General features: G+C 36.1%; 1 protein-coding gene and 1 pseudogene across 1 annotated transcript; both read left to right on the top strand.

The window, feature by feature from the left end:
- The first annotated feature begins 284 nt into the window (after positions 1 to 284).
- Positions 285 to 2,502, top strand: LOC113769878 (annotated as a pseudogene).
- A 10,764-nt stretch (positions 2,503 to 13,266) lies between these two features.
- On the top strand, positions 13,267 to 17,638 carry LOC113771185 (protein FAR1-RELATED SEQUENCE 5-like). Its single transcript, XM_027315797.1, has 6 exons — positions 13,267 to 15,384; positions 15,508 to 15,588; positions 15,756 to 15,827; positions 17,150 to 17,257; positions 17,371 to 17,439; positions 17,567 to 17,638. The coding sequence occupies exons 1-6, from the start codon at positions 13,267 to 13,269 to the stop codon at positions 17,636 to 17,638; spliced, it is 2,520 nt and encodes an 839-aa protein (XP_027171598.1).
- Positions 17,639 to 25,540: the final 7,902 nt, after the last annotated feature.

Raw genomic sequence — 25,540 nt, 5'->3', positions numbered from 1 at the left:
CATCTTGAGACCACTTACATACTTCTTGCAATTATTTTGCTACTATATAAGCCTAATCAGCCTCTTCGGGTTGGCTCGAATGATCTCGGAGTAACCTCTTTAGGTCTCGAGTTCGAATCACCTCTCTACCGCTTGTGTATTCTTAAAGGGCGGGGTGCACAAGAACATGAAAATTAGTTCGACAAAGTTGGAATACTCCTTGTGTTAACTATATATATATATAAGCCTAATCATGGCTCACATGAGAACTAGTAGTACTACATAGACAGCATAGCATTCGTACCATGGCAGGCATGTCAATGGCCTCAAATATTTTGAGAAGGTAAGCACTTACCCATCGTTAAATAGTGATTGCATCTGATCATCTTTCCTAAGTTTTACTTACAACCAATTCAACATGAAATTTCTTCTGCTCTCTGTTTTCTGTTATATTTTCTGGGGTTAGATATCTGCATATAGTGATAACATGTATTTCTTGCTCCAGGCTTGAAGACAAGGTTGGTTTGGTCACTGGTGCAGCTAGTGGAATTGGCAAGTCCGCTGCTAGACTTTTTGCTAAACATGGAGCAGAAGTCGTCCTTGCTGACATTCGAGGTGATTTGGCTGATAAAAGTATGCCAAGATTTGGATCCTTCTTCAACTTCATTTATTCATTGTGATGTAACTCAAGAATCTGATATACATCTCTTTCTTGTCTAGAATTGAAAACTATCTATTCATTTAGTATTTCATTTTCGTCAAAAGAAAATCTTTCCCTAGGATCTCCTTCTCCTTCAAGACTTCTACTTTGCAGCATATATTCATGCAGAGACACACTCATATTTTATTCTCACGACTTTCCACACCCTTATTCAATTCCTATCAATAACCAGAACCCATAAAAAAGAAACTCTCCATAGTATTTTTTTTCCTTTTTTTTTTACCCTTTTCACTTGAGAAACTATCTGTTGAGTTAAAATTTGTACATCAGCTTCAGTAAAAGCATGCCAATTGCATTAATCATACTTCAACTCGGTCGTACCTTCCTTCTTCGTGTTTTCCTCGTGTCTGCAGCTCAGAGAAACTTGCCAGATCGGGAAAGGCTGCTCTTAATTACTCGAACTAATGAAACAAGGAACATGTTAAATTAGTATACGTTCATGTTCATTTGGCATAGACTAAAAACTACGAGGAAAACTATGAATGACATATCCACGGTCAATTCAGTACGATCCATCCAATCGTAATACACATCTTTCTGTTGAAGATTTGAAAATGAACACTTCTAGAACGCTTATAAATTAATTTAACTAGCCTTTGCTGTCCAATCCATAACCACTTTTTTGACCACTTCTTTGTCATCTCCTGATTACTCACATACCTGTTGCAATTGTTTTGTGACTATATAAGCCTCATCATCATGGCTCATATGGGAATTACTAGCACTACATAGACAAACACTACTGACATTAGTACCATGGCAAACATGGCAGTCGCCTCAAATATTATGAAAAGGTAATCACTTACAAATCATTTCTAGTAATTGTATTTGATCATCTTTGTAAAGTTTTACTTATAATCAATCCAACATGAAATTTCTTCTTTCTGTCTTCTGTAATATTTTCTGGGTTTTTAAAGATATTTTCTGGCCTTAGGCTTCAAGGCAAGGTTGCACTGATAACTGGTGCTGCTAGTGGTATTGGTGAGTCCACCGCTAGACTTTTTGTCAAACATGGAGCGAAAGTAGTCATTGCTGACATTCAAGATGATTTGGCCAAGAAAGTATGCCAAGATTTGGATCCTTCATCAGCTTCACATGTTCACTGTGATGCAGCTCAAGAATCTGATATAGAAAATGCAGTGAACACTGCTGTTTCTAAGTATGGGAAGCTAGACATCATGTTCAACAATGCTGGTATAGGGGGGATCAGGCACATCCAACATTCTTGACGATAAAAAATCTGATTTTGAACGCGTAATCAGCGTAAACCTTGTAGGTGTATTTTTAGGCTCAAAACATGCTGCAAGAGTGATGATTCCTGATCGCTGTGGCTGTATAATAAATACAGCAAGTTCATGTTCTACCATAGTTGGATCTGCTCCTCATGCTTACGTGAGTTCAAAGCATGCTGTGGTAGGCCTAACAAGAAATACTGCTGTTGATCTCGGACGATATGGCATTCGCGTGAACTGTCTGTCGCCCTACTTTGTTTCCACGCCTGCAACCGCAGATTTCGTCGAAAGAATCTATGGTGGAGTTTCTTAAATATATACGTATCTGGATGGTGCAGAACTGAAGGCAGAAGATGTAGCTGATGCAGCTCTTTACTTGGCAAGTGATGACTCCAAATATGTCAGTGGGCACAACCTTGTGGTTGATGGAGGCTACAGTATTGTTAATTCAGCTATGTGTATGTTTCAGAACTCACAAAAATGAGGAGTTTTCATTATTTAGCAGAATGGATGCAGAGAAATGATCTAAGAATCCTTTATCTATGCAAAAGTCTGAAATATGTACTTCTGAATTTCTCATGAACCAATAAAGAATTTCCAGTCACGATATTCGATTCGATTGGTCAAAGATGTAACTAGATTGAGAAAAAATCTATGTTCAGAAGCAATATGCTCTGTACTTTCACAAGTGAATAAGAAGGAAATTTCTAGTTTTATTTCAAAGATATCCTCTCTGATTTGACCTTAAATCTGTTTTCTTATCTTAAAACCTGCTCTATGGGTCCAATATTTGCACCTCCAAAGCTTCTTGATTCTGCGTGAGATTAAATGTTAGTCCAGAACCCCTGCCAATGTTTGATTTGCAACAAATTCTCATTCCATTGGTTGCCAATGGTCCCTTTAGCAAGTCTTGAAAACGTGACTTTCTTTGATGTCTATATCCATTCTTATTGGCAAAAAAGGAAATCATAGATTGGCTGAAGTCTGAAACAAATGTACGATGTGGTGCATTTTTTAAGTGGAGGTATCAATCACAATCCAATCCAATTATGTTGACTCTTTCAAATCCGTCCATTAATAATCTATCCATTCATTAATTTTCAATGAGTCTAAATGGGTGTTCAATTAAATCAATTTAATTGATGGAAAACTTTTTTTTTTCTTTTCTTTCCTCTCTTCTTCTTCTCCCTTCCCCATCCCTCTCTCCCTCCTGCCGGAACCAAGCAACAAAAACTTTTTTTTTTTGCTTTTTTCTCTCTCCCCCTCTTCTCCTGCTCTCCTCCCTACTCCCTCTCTCCCTCTCCCTCCCCCTCTACTTGATCTGGTCTCAAGAAGAGGGTGTAAACATATGCTAAATTTTCCTTATTATTATATAACATATAAATAAAATAAAACATCCAAAAAAAAAGAGGTGGCTGGCACCGAAACTAGCACCACCGGCCATCGGAAGAGGTGGCCAGCACCTTCTTTCTCTTCTCCATCTCCCTCTCCGACGCCTACCGGCTGTTGAGGTGGAAGAAAAAAGGGGGAAGGGAAATTTTTTTAAAACGTCCAAAAAAAAAAAAAGAGGTGGCCGGTGGCCGGCATCAGCGCCTTCTTTCTCCTCCCTCTCCCTCTCCTGCGCCGACCAGCTATTGAGGTGGAAGAAAAAAGGGGGAAGGGAAAATTTTTTTGTGTGTTTTGGATATTTTAAAAAGTGTAATTTAAAAATTTTTAGGAGTTTTTTGAATTTATTGTAGTTAAAGTTGTTAAAAAACTAGTAAAGGACAAACTGTGCTAAAAACTTGGGCCCTTAATTTTGTCAGCTTCCACATAGGCTGTAGCTTTTACTATTAAATCACAACTTGGCTCAAAAGAGTGAATACTAAGTTCTTGCAAAGAATCAGATCTTGGGTTTTGAGGTTCTAGTGAGCTGCAACAGCTGAGGAGTAAATAAGTGCTTGTCTATTGCCAGCATAAATTGAACTTACTTTTCAGGTAATAATATGGGAGACCATTTTTCGATTGAACATTATTGGCAGCTTTGGTAGTGAAGGTGAATTATTAAGCTTTGGAGTTTCTGAAGTAGGAAATGGCCAAATGACATGAAATAGAGTGAAGAAGGAACAAAGGAAGGAAGAAGACAAGTGAGTGGATTGTTCAAGAATATTGACAGAAAATAGATAACGATTGCTATTTCTGGCAAATGTCCTGATTTTGGTAGGTAACTAGTAAGTAGTTACCTTGATCGGATGCCAACTCTTTGGTTGAAATTTGCCGAGGTTACGATCGGATTGAGGAATTTAACGAAGGATTTGAAATTCTCTTAAATTCCTCTAGATTGTTTGGATTACTGAGAAAGTATTTGAATTAGTTTAGCTTTGGCCGTCCAATCAATAATCACTTTAGGACTTGATTTAGACCCTACTTCTTTACCATCTTGAGACCACTTACATAATTCTCGCAATTATTTTGCAACTATATATATAAGCCTAAACATGGCTCACATGAGAACTAGTAGTGCTACTACATAGACAGCACTAGCATTAGTACCATGGCAGGCATGCCAATGGCCTCAAATATTTTGAGAAGGTAAAGCCCTTACCCATCGTTAAATAGTGATTGCATCTGATCATCTTTGCTAAGTTTTACTTACAACCAATTCAACATGAAATTTCTTCTGCTCTCTGTTTCTGTTATATTTTCTGGGGTTAGATATCTGCATATAGTGATAACTTGTATTTCTTGCTCCAGGCTTGAAGATAGGGTTGGTTTGGTCAGTGGTGCAGCTAGTGGAATTGGCAAGTCCGCTGCTAGACTTTCTGCTAAACATGGAGCAGAAGTAGACATTGCTGATATTCGAGGTGATTTGACTGATAAAGTATGCCAAGATTTGGATCCTTCTTCAACTTCATTTATTCGTTGTGATGTAACTCAAGAATCTGATATACAAAATCCAAGTATGAGAACCTAGACATCATGTTCAACAATGCTGGTATAATCCGATTTTGAACGCATAATCAGTGTAAACCTTGCGGGCCTAATCCCTGTGGCAGCATAATAAATACAGCAAGCGTATGTTCTAGCATAGATAGTTCATTTATGGCAAGTGTATTTTCTGCTTGCGTCTAATTAGACGATAGCCAAATGCTAGTCTTGAACGGTTTAAATATTTATGTACATCTCCTACTAACCAGGAACCAAACAAAGTATCGACGACAAAGAAACAATAAATAAAAAGCTAACCTAGCAAAAGCCACCAAACACTCTTTAGACCAATTCTATTCTTTGCCAACTCTTCACAACAATTCAACTATCCAAAAAAAAAGTGATATTTAAATACTACAAATCCTGGGTGATTGAGTGCTAGATTTGAGTTTTCGACTGTATTGATAGAAAAATAAAGAAATAGAGAGCTTAGAAAATTTTGCAAGATATTTTTTTGTGTGCCCATTCTTAAGGTTCAACACTCATGATTAGTGGAAATTTACACGTAGTTGTTTACTCTAGATTTGTCTGCCATGAGGAATGTGGGCTCATAATATAAAAATAAATAAAGGGATAATTTGAGAAACCTCCTCTTAGATTTCTAACAATTGTGGCCACTTTCCCTAAGGTTTAAAAAAATTATGCTTACCTCCCTTGATGCAATAAAGACACAATGATAGCCAACACAAATTTTTACAAATTTTAAGTGAAAATGAGTTTAAAAGAGAAAAATAGAAATTCTTTTTTGTTAATACTTCTTTATTTTAAAACTCTTAACGTTATCTAACTTAGTACATTATACTTCATTCCCAATTTTTTTGAGAGAAAAATGCAGTTTTGGTACCTAAACTTTGACGCACGAGCAATTTTAGTCCCCAAATGTTGGACGAAAGTAAATTTGATACCCGAACTTTCAAATTTTGAGAACATTAAGTACCCTTGATGATTTTTTTCCAAATTGCTACTGGAAAAAGCCATGTGACAGTCTCGTGTCTGGCCAAAATGGAATAAAAAAAGGCCAAAAAAGCAGTTTTGGTACCTAAACTTTGACGCACGAGCGGTTTTAATCTCCAAATTTTGGACGAAAACAAATTTGGTACCCGAACTTTCAAATTTTGAGCACATTAAGTACCCTTGACGATTTTTTCCCAAATTGTTACCGAAAAAAACCATATGACCGTCACGTGTCCGGCCACAATTGTATAAAAAAAATGTCAAATGCCATTCTAATACTAAGTATTAAATTTAAGGACTAATAGCGTAATAAAGAAAAAATCCAAGGACTAAATAACATCACATGAGTCAAAAAAACCCAAGAACCCATACAAATGAGCTCCAATTCCAGTACATTAATCCCAACTGTTTTTTCATTGTGTCAGTATCCCCTTCTCATTTTGTAGTTTCTTGGCTGGTATTGTTTCTTTTCTCAATATAAACTAGTCCACAGCATCATTCTTCCAAGATCGGAGTGTGCCGCTGGGACGGCTTATAGGAATAAGACCTGCGAGCCGAGGAAGTTTGCAGTTCCCGAGTACAAATGACTTCAGACAGCATAGGAGTTTATCTAGTGGAAGATCAAATGTAGAGGTCTCTAGAAATCCTGGGGTAGAAACATCTCAGGGGCTTTGTGTCCCGTTATTACACAATGTCATAGAGAAGATGAGCCGAAGTAAAAGCACCTCAAGGCATTAATTTGAGACCAAACATCTATTTTTGGTCCATACTTGAGTTCCAAATGATCATCATACACCTTTGATCGCTTCCCTATTGGATGACCCATTTGTAATTGTTCTTCTGTAAATTTTTCCGAATCAGCTGCTTGCTGCTTTGTCCCGAGGACTAGTTCAAGTTTCTTGTATCAAGTTAGGTAGCAGAATACATTACCAGTTCAAGTTTCTTCAAGTCAACTTAGGCAAGAGAAATAAAGGATTACGCATCATTATTTACACCTTTGTGACTTGATTCTTAGATTGGGAATTGGAGCTCATTTGTATCGGTTCTTGGGTTTTGTTGACTCATGTGATGCTATTTAGTCCTTGGATTTTTTCTTTGTTATGCTATTAGTCCTTAAATTTAATACTTAGTATTAGAATGGCATTTGACATTTTTTTGGCCTTTTTTTTATACAATTGTGGCTGGACACGTGACTGTCATATGGGTTTTTTCAGTAACAATTTGGGAAAAATTCATCAAGGGTACTTAATGTGATCAAAATTTGAAAGTCCCGGTACCAAATTTGTTTTCGTCCAAAATTTGGGGACTAAAATCGCTCATGCGTCAAAGTTTAGGTACCAAAACTGCATTTTTGGTCTTTTTTTATTCCATTTTGGCTGGACACGAGACTGTCACATGGCTTTTTCCGGTTACAATTTGGGAAAAAATCATCAAGGGTACTTAATGTGCTCAAAATTTAAAAGTTCGGGTACCAAATTTGCTTTCGTCCAAAATTTGGGGACTAAAACCGCTCGTGCGTCAAAGTTTAGGTACTAAAACTGCATTTTTCTCTTTTTTTGACTAGATCTATTAATGAATTTACAAAAGGTCGACCAATTAATTAGGGAGGCATTTGTTAAAATAATTACCCTCAAAAAATTGCTTAACCAAAAACAAAGTCCTAAGTACCAAAAAAGAATGCTTTCAAAACATGGCATAAATTTTCGTGCAAAAAAAATCATCTTAAAATTTTCACCTAACAAATAATGATGATAGCTGACTTTTTAGCATTCAATTTGTTTACATATCAAAGAGGGTAATATTGGATATTTATTGAATTTTTTTATTTATATCATCAATTGTTACCAAGACATAATTTCTAACAGGGTTTCCATACATTTTCAAATATTAGGGAGGTGGTTGCAAATTTGCAATTGTTAGAAACCTTGGGAGAGATTTCTAAATTTGCCAGTTTACTTGCTATTTTTTGGGTTTCTTTTTCATTGTTCATCTTAATTAACTTCCTCTTTATGCTATCTGGGTAATTTGACTTGTGTGCTTATGATGTGATAGGAAACGAACAATACTAATGGATAGTAGCTACAGAGGCTACCAAAAGAAAAAGACCAAGCACCAATAAATAGTGGATCCCTAGATTGGAGCCAATGGTATATGAAAGAGGAAGAAATACAACTATATGGTATATTAAAATATTACAACACACTATATGGGTTGTGATCTCCCTGCAGTGATCGGAGGTTCTTCTTTTTGTTCGATTTGTGTGCTTCGACTCGTAGTAATGGGATAGTAATAATAGTTTAGCATAAGGTATTCCTTGAGTGTACAAGGAGTTTCTTCCTGTAATGGGCCTATGGATGATTGTTGCTGGGGCTAAATATTCTACTATTAATATCTCTAAATAAATAGACACACTTAATGTCCTCTAGACTACTCTATTATCTATGCATTTCCTGCTACTCATATTAAGTAGGATTCGGTTAATATGCATTATTATCTGTAATAATTTTATTAAGGGAAATGTTATTTGTACTCCATATTTTGTTATTTACACTCCCATAATTTGTTATATCATATAGTCTAATAAATGAAAACTATATAATAAAAATGATAATGGGAGTGCAAATAACAAAAAGAGAGTGTAAATAACATTTTCCTTTTATTAATATTATTTAATATGCGTTGTTATCCTACTATTATCTTCATTCACTTTCTCACCTTGCAAAAAATATTGAATGCACATAACTTTTTATTAATCTAAGTTGGCTATTATTTTTCACCTACCGAATAATTCTCTTTAACCATAGGCACCAAACACCCGCGCGATGCGTGGGCACTCCTCCCTAGTAATTCTTATACATCTCAGTTCATTTATTCAATTATTGTAAAAAAATATTAAAATTTTGAAATCTTATGTGGGAATTTTTTTGAACTTTTTTTTTTTACTTCTTTTCCAGATAAGTCATGTCTCATACTTTAACATACAAAGTACTGATTCTCCACGAGAAATGTACATGCACATGTCGAGTTGGGAGTGACAAACAAAATTGATAAACATTAGTAAAGTAAAGACTTAAATTATAAAAAAAAAAATTTAGAGTGATTGTTTATATTTTCTTTTTTTTTTTAAATTTAATTTATTTTTATATATTTTTATTTTTAATACATATACATCTAATTTATCTTTTTTTTTCTCAAAGGAAAAAGAAATATGGCATTGAAATAGAATTGGTTACTTGTTTACTAGTGAAGTATATGAACAGTTTTTGTTATTTGATTGGATATGGCTAAGCTCAACCATAATCTCAATTAAAACTAAATTATTTTTTTCATTTGTTTTCCTTTTGTTGTTTGTCATGTCAATTTTTCTTTCTTGTGATGAACTTAAATCAAAATAATTGAGAGGCAATGTTTGTAGAGCTTGGACTATTTGCAATTTTTTTTTGTTAATTTTTTTTAATATAAGTGGGAGGACTCGAATCTAAATTTCTCATTTACACTCCCTTCTTCCAAATCATCTAGTCCATCCTTCCATGCCCTCCTATTTGCTCTTTATTTGAGTACTATTACGGTTGATAAGGGTGTAAATAATCCGTGGGATTTCTGTTGTACTTTTTTTCGTATTTATATAAAGTACACGACTCATGATCTTCTTATAAAGATTTTTCAAGTCAATAAAGGATTTTTTTCCTTGCATGTTTTTGGTTTGTGCTAAGAGCTTGTGTATTTCGGCATTAATAGACGACAATCTTAAACTGTGTCTATTTAACATTTTCTCATTTGCTTTAAACAATAAATTTTAGGCACAAGAGATAATTGAAAATTGAGTGTAAAGGTTGATAAATAGTTTTGAATGACAAAAATTCTCATCTTAATTACAAAAGTTATTTAATCAATTGGTAATGTTTCAATTTTCATTTTAATTACTAATATTATCGAATCAATTTGTGACGTTTCATCCATTTAATTAGTACCATAACTAAAATGAAATAACCTTAATTATTTGAGAAAATAGTGCTCTGGGCATAGTCAAAACTAAGACAAAAATTGCTTTCAACTATTCATACTATTATAGAGAGTATAGATATGATAAACTCTGACTTTTGACCATCGACTTGGCTCACAAGGTCAAATATTCTTGTCGTAATATGACCAAAAGGGGTGAAAATAACTGCAAAAACTTTCCACTTGCGGGTTGTGCTTTGATGTCTAATTACGCGATATGGTAGTGGTGAATTTTATCTTATGGCACTTGTGAGTTTTGTTCATGTACACTAACTTTGTATGTGAGTATGAGACCAATGCTACCTTAAAATTATGCATCAAACTCCGCAAAAGAAAATTTTCAAATTGCACTGATAAGTACATCAGATTCGCTAACAGGCTGAAAGCAAATATCAATTGCACTAACCATACATTTTCTTAATTGTAGGCGTATAAATGAATCTAATCAAATCGAATGCTCAAGTGTTCAAACTTGTTCAGCTAATTTAACAAATTTGAAATTTTATTCAAACTTGTCTTATTTATTTATCGAACCGAATTTGAACGCCCTTTTATATTGAGTTTGAATGTTATCAAGTATAAAACGCTGTTCAATTTTGATTTGATGAATCAAACTCAAACGAGCTCTTATCAAGGCAAAATCAATTCGAGTATTATGGGTTCATTTTTCAGTCTTATTTGTACCTTTCTTCTTTGTGTTTTCCTCGCATCAGCAGCCCAGAGACACTGACCAGATCGGCGAAGGCATTAAGGAACACGTTAAATTAGCCTAACATCATGTTCATTTGGCGTAGACTAAGACATTTTTATTTGACTAGAAAAAAGCACAAGCATTGCAGGTCATGGTAAAGTTTAACACGGACTTGTATTTCTTCGGTTAATATAAATTGATTTACTTAACAAACTAATTTTGAGAACCAAACTGTCCTAGAAATCCTTACTAACACAATGCACAAGTGGAGAAGTCACCTTAATTGGATACAAATTGAATTGAACCTAACGCAAAATTCTAGCTTTGAATTACAATTAGATTTGTATTCCTTTGTTATTATAGAGTAATATTGAACCACTTTAGAATTAAACAACTATTTGTCCACATAGTATTTTCTTTTTCAACCACTTGATCTAGTACGTCAGCTTGTCTAGAATTGAAAACTATCTATTCATTTAGTATTTCATTTTCTTCAAAAGAAAATCTTTCCCTAGGATCTCCTTCTCCTTCAAGACTCCTACTTTACAACATATATTCAAGCAGAGACACACTCACAATGTCATATTTTATTCTCACGACTTTCACACCCTTGTTCAATTTCTATCAATATCTAGAACCCATAAAAAAGAAACTCTCTATAGTATTTTTTTTTTCCCCTTTTTTTGACCCTTTTCACTTGAGAAACTAAATCTGTTGAGTTAAAATTTGTACATCAGCTTCAGTTAAAGGAGAAACTCAGTTGTGTTAATCATACTTCAACTCAGTTGTACCTTCCCTCTCCGTGTTTTCCTCGTGTCTCCAGCTCAGAGAAACTTGCCAGATCTTATTTACTTGAACTAGAGAAACAAGGAACATGTTCGATTAGTATACGTACGTTCATGTTCATTTCACATAGACTAAAACGTGTTTGATTTGACTTCATTCGACTAAAGGGGATGTAGGAAAACTATGAATGCATGTCCACAGTTAATTCAGTACGATCCATGCAATAGTAATACACTTCTACCTTCATCTTTCTGTCGAAGATTTGAAAGTGAACACATCTAGCACGGATACGGGGCAGGAGCGGTCCTCAGACGACCGCTCCTGAACGGTCTCCTCACAATAAAAAACGTGAGGAGACAAATGAGCCAAGTCAGCAAGGCTGAAGCAGGGCACAAAAACGGTATCGTTCCAAATAAAAAAATGTTGACTTCCAAACGTGAGCAAACGGAGCAAACGGAAGAGAAGTAGATTTTGAAATTCAAGTTGAAATTTTGAATTAGTCGCAGAAAACAAAACTGAGGGAAGAGTCTTGGCGTGCTTCTGAAGGAGCTCTACTCTGACAGTCTGACCGACCGCTCATTGAAGGTAGAAAGCTGAAGTTCGAGTGGAATTCGACTTACTAGCTCTTTCTAGTGAAGTGAGTGTAGTCTACTCTGATGAAAATAGCAATTGACAGAAAAGTGAGTGGAAAGGCAGGCGGCAAGGAAGAAGCAAACAGAGATGAAGCCAAAGTTTGGAGGGAAAACTGAATAGCAGAAGCAGCTGTGGTTTTCAACTGGGTATAAGAGTATTGTATCTATTTTGAATGCGCACAAGGCAGGCGGTAAGGTAGAAGCAAACAGAGGAAGGACAAAATCTCACGAAGCCAGATTTTGTCCTTCAACTTAATAGCAGATGCAGCTACGCTCTCCGACTTCGGTGAAACGTGAAGCGTATTAGCATACCAAGGTAACATGACTGAACCATGTCAGTAACTGTGGCCAATAATTTGTCACCCAAATGCACATTTGTTAAATGAAGGATGAAATTAGAGTCACTGAAGACATAATATGAAGATGATACAAGAATAGTGAAGTTGTACTATATTAAATATATGTATCGTATCTGTGTGTGTGACCATTTAGTTTTTCAGTGATGAACTATAAAGGGATAGTAGTTTTTGGAAGACCTAGGGGTATGTATTCAAGTAAACCATCGAACGGAATTAGGGAAAGATGAGAGAAACAATGTCACATTTAACAAGTGAATGAATGTACATCTTGTTGTAAATTAGTTACATGTTATAGCCACCGTATTACAATTGATATGAATCATTGTGCATCTAGTAATTGGTCCATGCTCATGGAGTAATATTAGTTTGTCCCTCTCTTGACCGTGTAGTGTGTATAAAATAGAGGTGTAGAGTTGAATGAGGTGAAACTGAGGAAAAGACATATATGTGAATAATAAATGGGTGAACCTTGTATTGTAAGTAAATTACATGATGTAAAAAATATATTACAATGAGTAGAAAGTGATTGTTTGGCCCTCAAAATATGGAAATAGTAGAAAATGCGGAGTTGGCTTATGCGGTTGTTATTAACGAATGACATAAGGTCCAGTGAGGTAAAGAATCTAGAATCAAAATATAATCACCAGCGTGGATGTACATACAGTTAAAATAGACTTACATCGTGTGACCAATACATTACAATCCGTATAAGTTAGTGTACATGGAGTTGTATTTGTACACAGATTGTGTTAGAGTAAAAGTAAGGTGATGTGAATCATTAATCATATTGATAGCGTAATAATAGAATTTGGTATACGAGTAATGTATGATTCATAACACATTATGAATGGTAATATACATATATGTTGTCGTTTATGTACATACTATTCATGAAGTGTTTCAAATTAGGGTGTTTGATGCATAATTGGCAGGATCAGAAGTAATGGATTGCAGCAAATTGGCAGAAGATGGGACCCCTGAATTAGGAATGGAGTTCAACAGCGAAGAGGATGCGTACCAGTTTTACAACAAATATGCCTTTAAAATGGGTTTTAGTGTACGTAAAGACTATCTGAATAAAGACAAAGACGGCGTGACCACGTCTAGGAGATATAGTTGCTGCAAGGAAGGTGTGAAGCGCAAGTACGAAGGTGATGTGATGCCAAAGAGGACACGAGCGCCGACGAAAACAGGGTGTGGAGCTAAAATGGTTATCGTGTTGTTTAGAGGAACAATGAAGTACCGTGTGCATGACATTGTCTTAGAGCATAACCATGAGTTGCACATTGTTCAATGTGCGCACATGATGCCATCACAAAGAAAAGTGAGCGAGGCTCAAGGATTCCAAGCTGAAATAAGCGAGGACGCTGGGCTTTCATTGAAACAGAGTCATGAACTTATGGGAAAGGAGGCAGGTGGGATGGGAAATGTGGGATATACTCGGGAAGACCTGAAACGATATCTTCGTACTCGACGGGAAAGGAGTTTGAAATATGGAGAAGCAGGTAGCATGCTGAATTATTTTCAAGAGCAAACACTCGAGAATCCATCATTTTTTCATGCCGTACAGTTGGACTGTGAAGAGCAGATAACGAATATCTTTTGGGCTGATGCAGGAATGTTAATTGACTACAAATTTTTTGGAGACGTAGTCACATTCGATACAACCTACAAAACAAATAAAGAATACCGGCCACTTGGAGTGTTTGTGGGTTTTAACCAACATAGGCAAATTGTGATATTCGGTGCTGCCCTTATGTATGATGAGACTATAGATTCTTTCAAATGGGTGTTTGGTACATTTCTAGAAGCAATGTGCGGAAAGCGTCCAAGTACCATACTAACCGACCAAGATCATGCCATGGCAGCCGCTCTTTCAGTTGTTATGCCTGAAACATTTCACGGTCTATGTACGTTTCACATAAGGCGTAATTTTATGAAACATCTTGGCAATCACTACAAGGAAAATAGTGATCTTCCATACATGTTTGGTGCATGCATGTATGAGTTTGAAGAAGTGGAACAATTCAATAGGGTGTGGGAGGCGATGGTGAAGAAACACGATCTTGAAAATAATGAATGGCTCTCCGGATTGTATAGAATTCGTGATAAATGGGCAAGGTGCATGATGAAAGAAAGATGGACCGCTGGAATGCGAAGCACCCAACTCAGCGAAAGCCTAAATGCAGCAATTAAAAATCATTTGAAACTGGATCATGACCTTGTGCAGTTCTTTAGACATTTCAATCGGGTGGTTGATGAAAAGAGACATAATGAACTGATCGCAGAATATGAAATGAGGCAAAAGCTCCCCATGGTCGGGTTAAGGCAAACACCTATGCTCGTGCATGCATCAGAGACGTATTCACCAACCGTATTTGTTGCATTCCAAAATGAATATGGCGAGTCAACAGCTATGGTTATATTGAGACAGCAAGATGCAGCGATGATTGTGGAGTTTGCGGTCATGAGGTATGATGGAGGACCTGAAAGAATAGTGGTATTCAATCGGAATGATCTAAGTGTACGTTGTAGTTGCAAAAAATACGAGAATGAAGGCATTTTATGTGGGCACGCGTTGAAGGTGTTTGATACTGTGGGCATAAAAATAATTCCTCCTGAATACATTAAGAGGCGATGGACAAAAAGAGCTCGGGCTGGAGACTGTTTTGATCGGCGAAGACGGGAAGTTGTGGCTGATCCTAAAATAATGATTTCAACTCGTTATCGGGAGCTCGCTCCAGCCATGATTAAGGTCGCAACTCGAGCAGCAATGTCGGAGGACACCAGCAAAGTAGCAATCACTGTCATATCCGATTTGGCAAAGAGAGTTGAGCTCCTCCTCTCAGAAAGTGAAGAACAACCTTTGCAAAATCAAAAAAATCTGAATATGGAGGAACGGGATAAAATTGAAATTGTGAATGAAATGGGGGAGGCAGTAGTCGCAAGAGGCATTAAAAAACGAGGTGGTGGGAAGAAAAGTAGAGTGATGCGAAGTTGGATCGATAAATTTGACAGAGTAAAAAGAAAATCTAGATTATCAAGGACTACACAGACTACGGTATGGATCAAATTTTGGTACTCGGGGAACATTTATGCTAAAACTAAGTTATCGTTATGCTATTAACTAAAGTTTAGGTATCATTCATGATGAAATAATATTATTGCCGTGTCAATACTGTAGGCCTCAGAATCGGAGCCGACATCGGTTTCAATTGAGGAATACATGTTTATGGGATGTCGTTCATCTACTGACTCTGTTTCGGTTAGTATAAAACGGACATGACCGTTGCTTTTATTTGGATGTTTCTAACAGCATCAATAGTTACATTGATCTTACATTGTGTGATAATGTTGTTACGGCTGTCATCCCTCCTGATATACCTATTTTGACTGTCTTATACAATGATTTGGTCCATACGAAACTCGTAGACGCATTCAATGAGCCAGACAGTGAATGGCCCTCCAAACGCTATTGCTCCGAATATCGATGAAAGTGAAACGGTATGTATATATTTAGTAGTTAAAATAAAGACCTTCTTATTCGTGTAGTAGAGCTACCTTTTTTTTAGGGTTAGTATCAGAAACCTCCCTTGAGGTTTCTTCTAATCACACCTAGAACCCCTCATGTTTTCGAAATCACACTTAGCACCCCTGAAATGACAACTTTGGTATCATTATCAGCCCCTCATTATTTTTGTTCCACTTTTACCCTCCTTGTGAACTCTATTTATGTAACTCACATCCCTCCAACTTTTGTAACACTACAAAATCGTTCTTAAGCAGTGTAACATGTTTTGAACATTTTGTAATTTTATGTAAGCTTGTTGTACATCTTTATAATAGATTGTGTTTCTGTTATTAAGTTTTACAAATAATTCACATAAAGTTACACATTGTTTAAAAAATGTTACATTGATCTGAACGGTGATAAAAAAAATGTGACTATGGATTCTAATAATGGCAGCAATAGTTTCAATATGTGATTGTAGTTGTAAATAAACTTGCTCTTCCATTTTTACGAAAATGGAATCGTATAAATAGCTTGTTGTGCATTCTAATCGAATTGAGTTTGTAAGTTATTAATATTGCGATACCCTATTATCAAGTAAAAATGGATTGCTAATGCTATATACTCATGAATTCCCATCATCTTTAAACATCTTTTAGATTATGTTATTATTCACTTAGAAATTGCTATTTTGGCAATGGCACTATGCCCATTGCCAAAAGTCAACATCACTGGAAACTCTATAGCTATTTAATATTAGGGAGTGGGATAAGAATAATTGTTAGATCAACCATCCCTAAATCGTGTAACATTTTTTGAACATTTTATAATTTTATGTAAATTTCTTGTACATCGTTACAATAGAAGTCTGATAAGTTGTTAGTGTACATATGAGTCCAATATGTAATAATCGTATTTGTGTTGATAAATTTTACACATAGTTCAATTAGAATTACACTTTGTACAAAAAATATTACATAATTACATAATAATTTTACATAATTTAGGAAAACCTCAAGGGAGGTTTCCGAAATTAAGTCTACATAAATAGAGTTCACCATTACGGGTAAAAGTGGAACAAAAATAATGAGGGACGGACAATGATACCAAAGTTGTCATTTCAGGGGTGCTAAGTGTGATTTCGAAAACATGAAGGATTCTAGGTGTGATTAGAAGAAACCTCAAGGGAGGTTTCTGATATTAACCCTTTTTTTATAGGTGTGTAATGGTGGGCACCTGAAAGCTGTCAAATCATGGAAATTATGTAGTTAACGTATGCTCGCTTTAATAACATATTATTTTTTATTATTCGAAGGGTCACCGTTTGGCTTATCAGGGGCCTCCTACAAGTGTCCCTACAGAATGGATGCATCCCAGATTTTCTATTTTTTCCAAGTATAACTCTGTAAGAGATGTCTTAATGGTCTGATATATCATTTTTATTATAATGTCTAGTCCAATTTAACTTTTTAAGTGAGCAATATAGGGATTGGTAATGATTTGTTGACAGTCGATTACTTATACTATGTAATGTAGGAGGAGCGTGCAGCACTTTTAACACACTGTGATCTTGATGCATATCATGTATTTGCACCTTCACCCCAGGTGATAAACTTTTATCGTTACAGCACATATTTGTGTACTGTTGTTAATTGGAGACTTGGATATCGTATATCATTAATCGTATGGTTCATTAATAATATTGCTGATTTACCATCGTTACGCATTTCAGGCAAGAAATAACACCCAGGGATTGCAACTTCGCGCTGACGTCGCCGCCCCCGAGAATGAGATTGATGAATGATGTGTAACTATATTTTGCGAACGAGACATTAAGTGGTTGTCCCAACTTAGGAATACTGCATATGTACGTGTTACAAGCAGTTAGTAGGGTGTTACAACTTATTGACGAGGTTGTACAGGCAGCATTGATATTTCACTATTTTCAAATTTAGACACGTGGATTAGAATTGTAATCACATCTGGTGGTAGTAATCATCAATACTTTGTATTGGGTTATATAAAATTGTTAGGAAATTATAAAGTTGGTAGAAAATTGAAGTAACAATTTTACAATAGAATTGAACGTGTTATTTGTGATCGGATATTTTTCACTAAATCGACCATAACAGTTGAATGGCTGGCGTGATATGTATACCATTCTACTACATTCAATTGCATACCTTAATGGCCATAATTATTGGCATAGATCGCACCGGCAAATTGGGCGATGTATAAGATAACACAGTCTAAAGTATAAATTGTCTTGATTTTGTTACGATGCTAAATTCGAATTATTATTGGGCTATTTTTATTAAAACATTATCATTTAGGCCATTTGTTTTGTATCGATTGACGAATTTAGCGCCCCATTGACATGATGTATCACAGACACATCAATTGGTATTACAAGTTTTTAGGTTAATTGAATTATGGTCAAACCAGGCCACGACCACATGTTGGTAATAGGTGCGCATAAGAAAATGATTCCTTGGAGAATTAATTTGTAACATTAAAATGAAAGTTTACAATGTCACAAAAAGGAAGAACGAACAGTACAAAATGGGTTACAACCAGTAAGGTATATGTTACTGTTACGTTACAACTAGTTACGACTGTTTAACAGGCATGATTAATATCCAAATATGGTAAGCAATTTGTTTGAGTAGAGATTATAATGAGTATAGTTTTATCGCTACCCCGATGAACATTGGACTACATCCCTTGTTATCAGTTGTATCCCATACAACACCTGGGAACGCCGTCATGCATTAAACAGTGGGGTATGTACCTTTGAAAGTCATCGTCGCTTGATTCAGTAAAGTCAGATAGGTCCGGGTCCGATATAAGCATGGGATCTGCTAAAATGTGTTGAACCATACCATGTCTTTTTACGGCCTGGATCTCGTGGAACCTGTGAAGCCTACGTTCCATCTGCATAACTTCTCGCTGTAGTCTGTGTAATAGACTTGCATCATTAGCTTGTGGTTCTATAACAAGATCCGCTGACCTTGTTCTCGGGATGCGGATGCCATGCCAGCGACAAAATACCATTACAGGCACTTCAATAGGTATTACTCTTTCAGTACAGAAATGAACTTACAATTGGCGGCTTGGCTTGGTTCCACATGACCACATAATAAGTAACAGTTTCGCAGAAGAACATGATACTTCGTTGGGACAAGTAATTTGAAAGTAGGGTAACTAATATTTAAAATGCAACAAATTTTTATTACGCCATGTACATTTCGAGTTACAACCAATTATGTATATGTTACAATTGGTATTACAACTAATGAATATGCAAACGGCAGTTTTTCTGTCCATCTAGTTAGAACTACTGATATTACAACTAGTGATACTACAACTAGTTAATATCCGATGAACCTTTCCTCTTCTCTCGTTTGCGCAATTGCGCTTGGCACAAACAATAAGTCCGGCCCTCTAACACATATAATTTCTTAGACACTTTAGTAAGTGTCTATTGAGAACATAGAGATGGTCGATTCGAACCCCAAAACAATTGATGTAGCGAGGCCTTCTCGAACATCTCATTAAATTAGCGAGATCTTCTCGAACATCATGCAACCTACTGGCTGCTATTTGGCACCGAAGAGCTTGATTTCTGTGTGAACCCTCTATTGATGACACTGCAATTGAGGTTAGAGGAGGGTTGAAGAATACTAATAATAAATTTCATGCACGAGTTCATTGCCACCCAGACGGTAGAATGAAATAGGAAGTGTGAAGTTATTGAAAATGAAAAATGTTTGTGTAGTAGTGAAAGGTTGACGGAAAAATCTTTGTTGCTGAGGGATATACTACTGCAACCGCGCCCTTTTATAGTCCGCAGGACCCTCACAATGTAGTAAAATATCACTGGACAACGCATTCCAGACCAAACAATTTTGTCGTGGCAGTGGAAGCTGTAGAGTTCGATGCATGCCATTGAATTGTGTCAAATCTGTTCACACATTAAAACAAATTATGCACCTGGCTCATGAAATGACCTATACACCAATATCAAGGGTCATGTGGATAAACAGTTACACATCAGTGACGTGTACGTTTCACTATGTACGGATTGCGTTACAACCGGTTAGGTGTATGTTACAATTTATTATAACTAATGAATTTGCAATCAGCAGCTTTTCCTCTGCTCTATTTAAAACTGAATAATATTCCAACTAGATATTCCCCGATATTACAACTAGTGATAATACAACTAGTTAATATTCGATGAACCTTTCCTTTTCTCTTGTTTGTGCTATTACCCGTGGCAGAAACGATAATTCCTCCCACTGACACATTAAATTTCTTAGACACTTTATTAAGTATGTATTGAGAATAGTTACGATGATCGTTTCGAACCCCAAAACATTGCGTAGCGAGACTTTCTCGAACATCTCATTAAAATAGTGAGATCTTCACGAACGCATATGAGGGCAACTAGTACATCACGGGAGAAGAGACTGTAGACCCACATGCAGTGCCTGAACCATGTCGGATAAGTTTTGTTACGTTTCCAGGCCAGAATTATTGTACCGACAGTGAATATACGTGTTACGTGCTGTTGCCAATCGTTTACAGACTTCAATACATGTTTGCAGCTTTTATCATGTTTTGGTCCTGTCCACCAACTTTTAAGAGTCACGTGGATACAGAGTTACACCTTAGATTCATGTACATTTCACTGTGTGCATGCACAGTTACAGTGTCACAGGGAGGTATGACAGCCCAAATTATGCAACAGTTTTTTGGCCAAGAGTCAGATGTGTAACACTCTATGACCCTGGTCAGTGTATGACCCAAATTTACTACCTCTATGAGCGGTTCGTACCTCCTTCGAGCTCCAATGCTCTATAGGAGATTTCAAATTCGACCAGAAATTATATGTATGTTGTAACTCAGAACGAACAAAGAGGTAAATAATAACTTACGAATTGTAACAATATATGAACAGTTTGTCAATCGTATGGACAAAATTTGTTGAACTATATTTTTAGTATCGATACATAAAATAATAAGTGTTACGTCGTGTCACTAATCAGCATCAGAAAATAAAATACCAATTGGGCAATTTTTATCATGGTAAGACCTGTATTGCAACATTAAGGGTACCGATGTGAATACTGAGTTACACATTAGTGACCTTAATTTCGACACTGTGCATACACAGTAATACGCAAAATATTGTGCACAAAATCTCACAATGAATGTCAGTTTTTTGGCCCAGAGTCAGATGTGTAAAATTGAATGGCCTTGGTCATTCAATGACCCACAATGTGATAGTACCTGAATAAGCACCTCCTTCTGCTCCTGATGCTTTATTAAAGATTTTCAATTTTACAACTAATTCACTGAATGGTGTAACTTATGACGAACAAAGCTGTAAGTAAGAACTACGAATTGTAACAATTTATAATTAAGGTAACCATTTGTGGATCATTATACAATTAATAGTTTCAATTAGTTGGAGTCATTAACACAAAACAATTGAACAACACAGGTGATTTCAGATAAAAGAGCAATCATATAACTCCACAAAAAACTAATAGTGTGACTTCACCAGTTTCATACAACTATACGGCTGCATCTACTGTTTACTCTATCTTCTAGATCACCTGCCAAAATGGAAAGTCAACAGTACAGGGATGTCAGTGTAACTTTGCCTATGAAGGATACATCTCCGACAAACTACAGGCGAAGTTTATATCATATGGGGCGAAAAATTGAAAGTGCTGTCAGCGAAAAATTGCTATTAGGAGCAACAGAAAGGCGACCGCTACCGATATCATCATGAAGGTTTTCATTTGTCGAATATCTTGTTCGATTCGATGAACATGATACGGGAAAGAGTTTGGTTGATTTTGCACTGTTCCGGGACTGTCGAAGGAGCTTTCTCTACTTATTGCTTGTCGATTCGGTGAGGGAGGGCAGTAGTTAGCCTGAACTTGCTCATGATTCCTCCCTATTGGATGACACCAAGCGAAAAAAGCACAAGTTTTTCCTTCACAATAGAAGTACAGCAACCCCTTCGTTGGTTTCTGTGACTCCACGATCTTCAGCCTAGCCCTTTTTCCGCAGTGGCAGTACCGATATTGGTACCTTAACTCAGTAGATCCGCCACCAAAATTGCTCGATGAAGACATTTGAATGATCTAAAACTCCTTTTGGGTCACATAAGCTTTAGTGTTTTAACCTTCTGTTGAATTAATGATTGTGTGTCGATCATGAGCTAACACGGACGTACACATAGGTGGGAGTTAATATGTGGCAAGAAACGATATAAGCTAGTAACTAAATTCTGGAGAATTAGTAAGTATAGAATAAGTAACATGTTTTTTGAAGACATACACAAAACCCAAAACATGTAATTGACTGTAAGAATTGGGTTTACGTATCACTAATCCAATAACTAAATTGATAATCAAACTTTTTGAATAAATGTAATAAACTACTGAGCCGATTCGACACATGCATGCCATTTTCGAACTGTTTTCAAATAAACTATTTTATTTGAATGCCATTCGTCATTTGTCACAATAAGTATTTTGTAACAACCTATAAGCACACTGTAGCATGCAATCATCAAACATGGAGTTTTGTATTAATTTTCACACTCTAACTTCCCATTGAAGCATTTTGTAATAGTCTTTAATAACATTCAACTTCCCAATAACTATTTTGTAACAACCTACAAATACTTCGTAACTAACAATTTTCAAATATGGAGTTTTGTAAAAATTTTCAAACTATCCCCTTGCGAGTAACTGTTTTGTAACGATTTTCGAACATACTGTAACTTCCCAATAACTATTTTGTAACAATTTACAAACACTTCGTAACCAACAGACTTCAAATATGGACTTTTGTATTAATTTTCAAACTGCAACTTTCCAACTAACTATTTTGTAATAGTTAGCGAGCACACTGTAACTTTTAAAAAACTATTTTGTAACAACCTACAAACACTTTTTAATTAACAGTTTTCAAATATGGAGTTTTATATTAATTTTCAAACTGCAACTTCCCAACTAACTATTCTGTAACATTCTACGAACACACTATAACTTTCCCAAAACTATTTTGTAACAACGTACAAACACATCGTAACTAACAGTTTTCAAATATGAAGTTTTGTATTAATTTTCAAACTGTAACTTCCCAAATAACTATTTTGTTACAGTCATACAAAAAACTATAACTTCCCAATAATTCTTGACTAACAACCTACAAACACTTTGTAACTACCAGCAGTTATATATGAAGTTTTGTATTAAACTTTTCAATAACTAATTTTGCAACAAACTAATTGGGCGCTTGTTCTATAGTTACACATTGTTCAATGTAGGTTCTAGTATAGTTGGCACAGAGTCACGACGAGCATCTTTGAACCATAGATTCACGACACAATTGAACCAATTAATGCTCCGTTAATGTTATTACTGACATTATTCTAGTGTCAATAGAAAATCTGAATTAAATTCAGAATTTATGGCCACAAATGATAAATAAACAGCACCACGATACAAATTGCTAATCAGTATTGATGCTAATGTCTCCAGAAAAACAAAATTTCTGTGTCTCAAAAGAAAGGTCCTTCTGAGTAGACTCCATAATAAAATTAGTTACAGCAATCCAAAAGCTGTAATACACATGTAATAATATACAAAAGCACGTCAAATGCAATTTTGTGAATTTCTTTCTCTCCCAGTCATGAATACTTACAAATCAGGCATTACCAACATTCAACTGCGCCCGTTTAGGTACTTGCAGGTTTGCGAAGCTGTCCGAAAACTTTGAGTTCTCCGCTGAGTTACACAATCGAGCTGTGTACAGCACTCGATACTTGCCAACATTTTCCTATCAGCACAAGAGGTAGGAATTAGCATAGTTGAGTGCCGAGGTAACAAGCATTAAATCAATTTCAGATGGATTGTAGGGAGAAAAGGGATATCAATTGTAATACCTCTGTAAGCCGAACAGCCAACCTTCCGCTCCAATGCTCTAGGAATGTCATAACGAAAACACCACTGTCACACCTGGTCACGTTGTCTTCTCATTAGTCAGTTATGGTATATATGTTGGACAAAAAACTTAGTACACGCTCTAACAATAATGACGGGAGAAGTCAAACTATTTACACTTTGTTGGGTGAGTGATGAGGGACATCGGCAACAGAAAATCCGAAACTGGAGAAGTCAATTTCCTTGCCAAACTTTGCCGCCACGACCAAACCCAGTGAACGTTTCTATATCACCAAAGATTATGTAAAACTGATTACAATCCACTAATGTGTCACTGTCATGTCGTGTAATGCATTTAGCAATTTGTCCAACATACCAGTCGATTCAGTACACTAATGTCTTTGCTCTTTGCTTGACTGCTATCAGGGTCTAGCACGTGCACTTCTTTCTCTGAGACACCAAAGCTGTAGACAAACCAAGACCCCTCTATGCATACTGGCACAAGTATCTGCGCCAAATGAGGTATGAAAAAGGTCAGACAGGTCATTCTACATAACCGAGTATGACTATGTTTTGAATGTTTAACAGTCACATAAGAAGGTTTGCTGATTAAAACTGATAATTGCATACCCAATCACAATTTGCAGGATCAACCCCCGTATTGTTATTGCGAACCTTGAAGAGCTTTAGAAGCTTAGCAGATAAGCTGGCATCAGAGAGCTTGTCGAATTTTCCCATTTTTAAAATTCCTTCCTGCAACCAATAACATAGCCGAGTGAAAGGTTCATAGAAGACATTAATAATGGTGCGTTGGATCGTAATACCAATTCAGATATGATGATGAGCATCTTTAACACAACTGTAGGATGCAGTCCAAATTTCAAACTCACAACTGCAACAGGTTCTACGATGTAGCGTTCAAGCTTCCTAATTTTGGCAGTTCTTCCACCCCAATTCATGAGACGGGCAAACATATCAATCACCTAATCAATGGCAAATGGTGATCAAAACATATAATTGAGTGTTGCTTGGGTGAGTTTACGTATGACTATTCCTATCAATAGATACATAATCAAACTTTTTGACTAAAAGTAATGAATTACTGACCCGATTAGACACATGCATGCCATTTTCCATTGTCTTCAAGTCAAGCCGAGTCAGCGAAAATTGATACATTTGAACAAGTATGTCCCTATCACATCCAGGACACAATTAAACGATTTACTAATAATTATTACTCCTACTCCAAAACACGAAAATCTGACTAATGTATATGAACTCCAATCTCATCCATATTCAATCTATTTTTCTATGCCATCTTCTTATGAACCACACGCGTACTTATTGTAGTGAATGGATCACAAGATCGAATTAATAGTTTTGTCAAGAATCTTACTTGGGATTTTGGTCCGGATCCCATGCATATGCAGCAACATTTTTTTCGTATAGGCTAACTGTCACAGGTGCTGGTAGAATGAACTCTGCTGACCGCAGAACAGTGCTCTTCTTTGTTGCACGTGTAGACTTGTGCTTCACCTCAACGTCAAGGCCTCCTACAAAAGACAAATAACATGCATTTCATATGACATTCATTTGTTGTCGTCTAACAAATTATAAGGTATTTTGCTTCATTCTTCAGACACAATGCAATTAGCAGTCATCAAACACCAATCGATTATTTTTCAAATGCAATGTAACTGTCCTAAGAACTATTTGTACAACTCTTCAAACACACT

The sequence above is a fragment of the Coffea eugenioides genome, chromosome 5 (genome assembly GCF_003713205.1).
Source record: "Coffea eugenioides isolate CCC68of chromosome 5, Ceug_1.0, whole genome shotgun sequence".
NCBI classification, from domain to species: Eukaryota; Viridiplantae; Streptophyta; class Magnoliopsida; order Gentianales; family Rubiaceae; genus Coffea; species Coffea eugenioides.
The sequence above is the reverse complement of the archived record's forward strand: the minus strand, read 5'-3'. Positions and strand labels throughout refer to the sequence as shown.

Bases quoted from the DNA above. Each gene is read 5' to 3' on its own strand.
- LOC113771185 (XM_027315797.1), top strand. From the start codon at position 13,267: ATGGATTGCAGCAAATTGGCAGAAGATGGGACCCCTGAATTAGGAATG. The intron at 15,385-15,507 runs GTATGGATCAAA...TCAATACTGTAG, and splicing joins CAAGGACTACACAGACTACG to GCCTCAGAATCGGAGCCGAC. The intron at 15,828-17,149 runs GTATGTATATAT...TATTATTCGAAG, and splicing joins ATATCGATGAAAGTGAAACG to GGTCACCGTTTGGCTTATCA.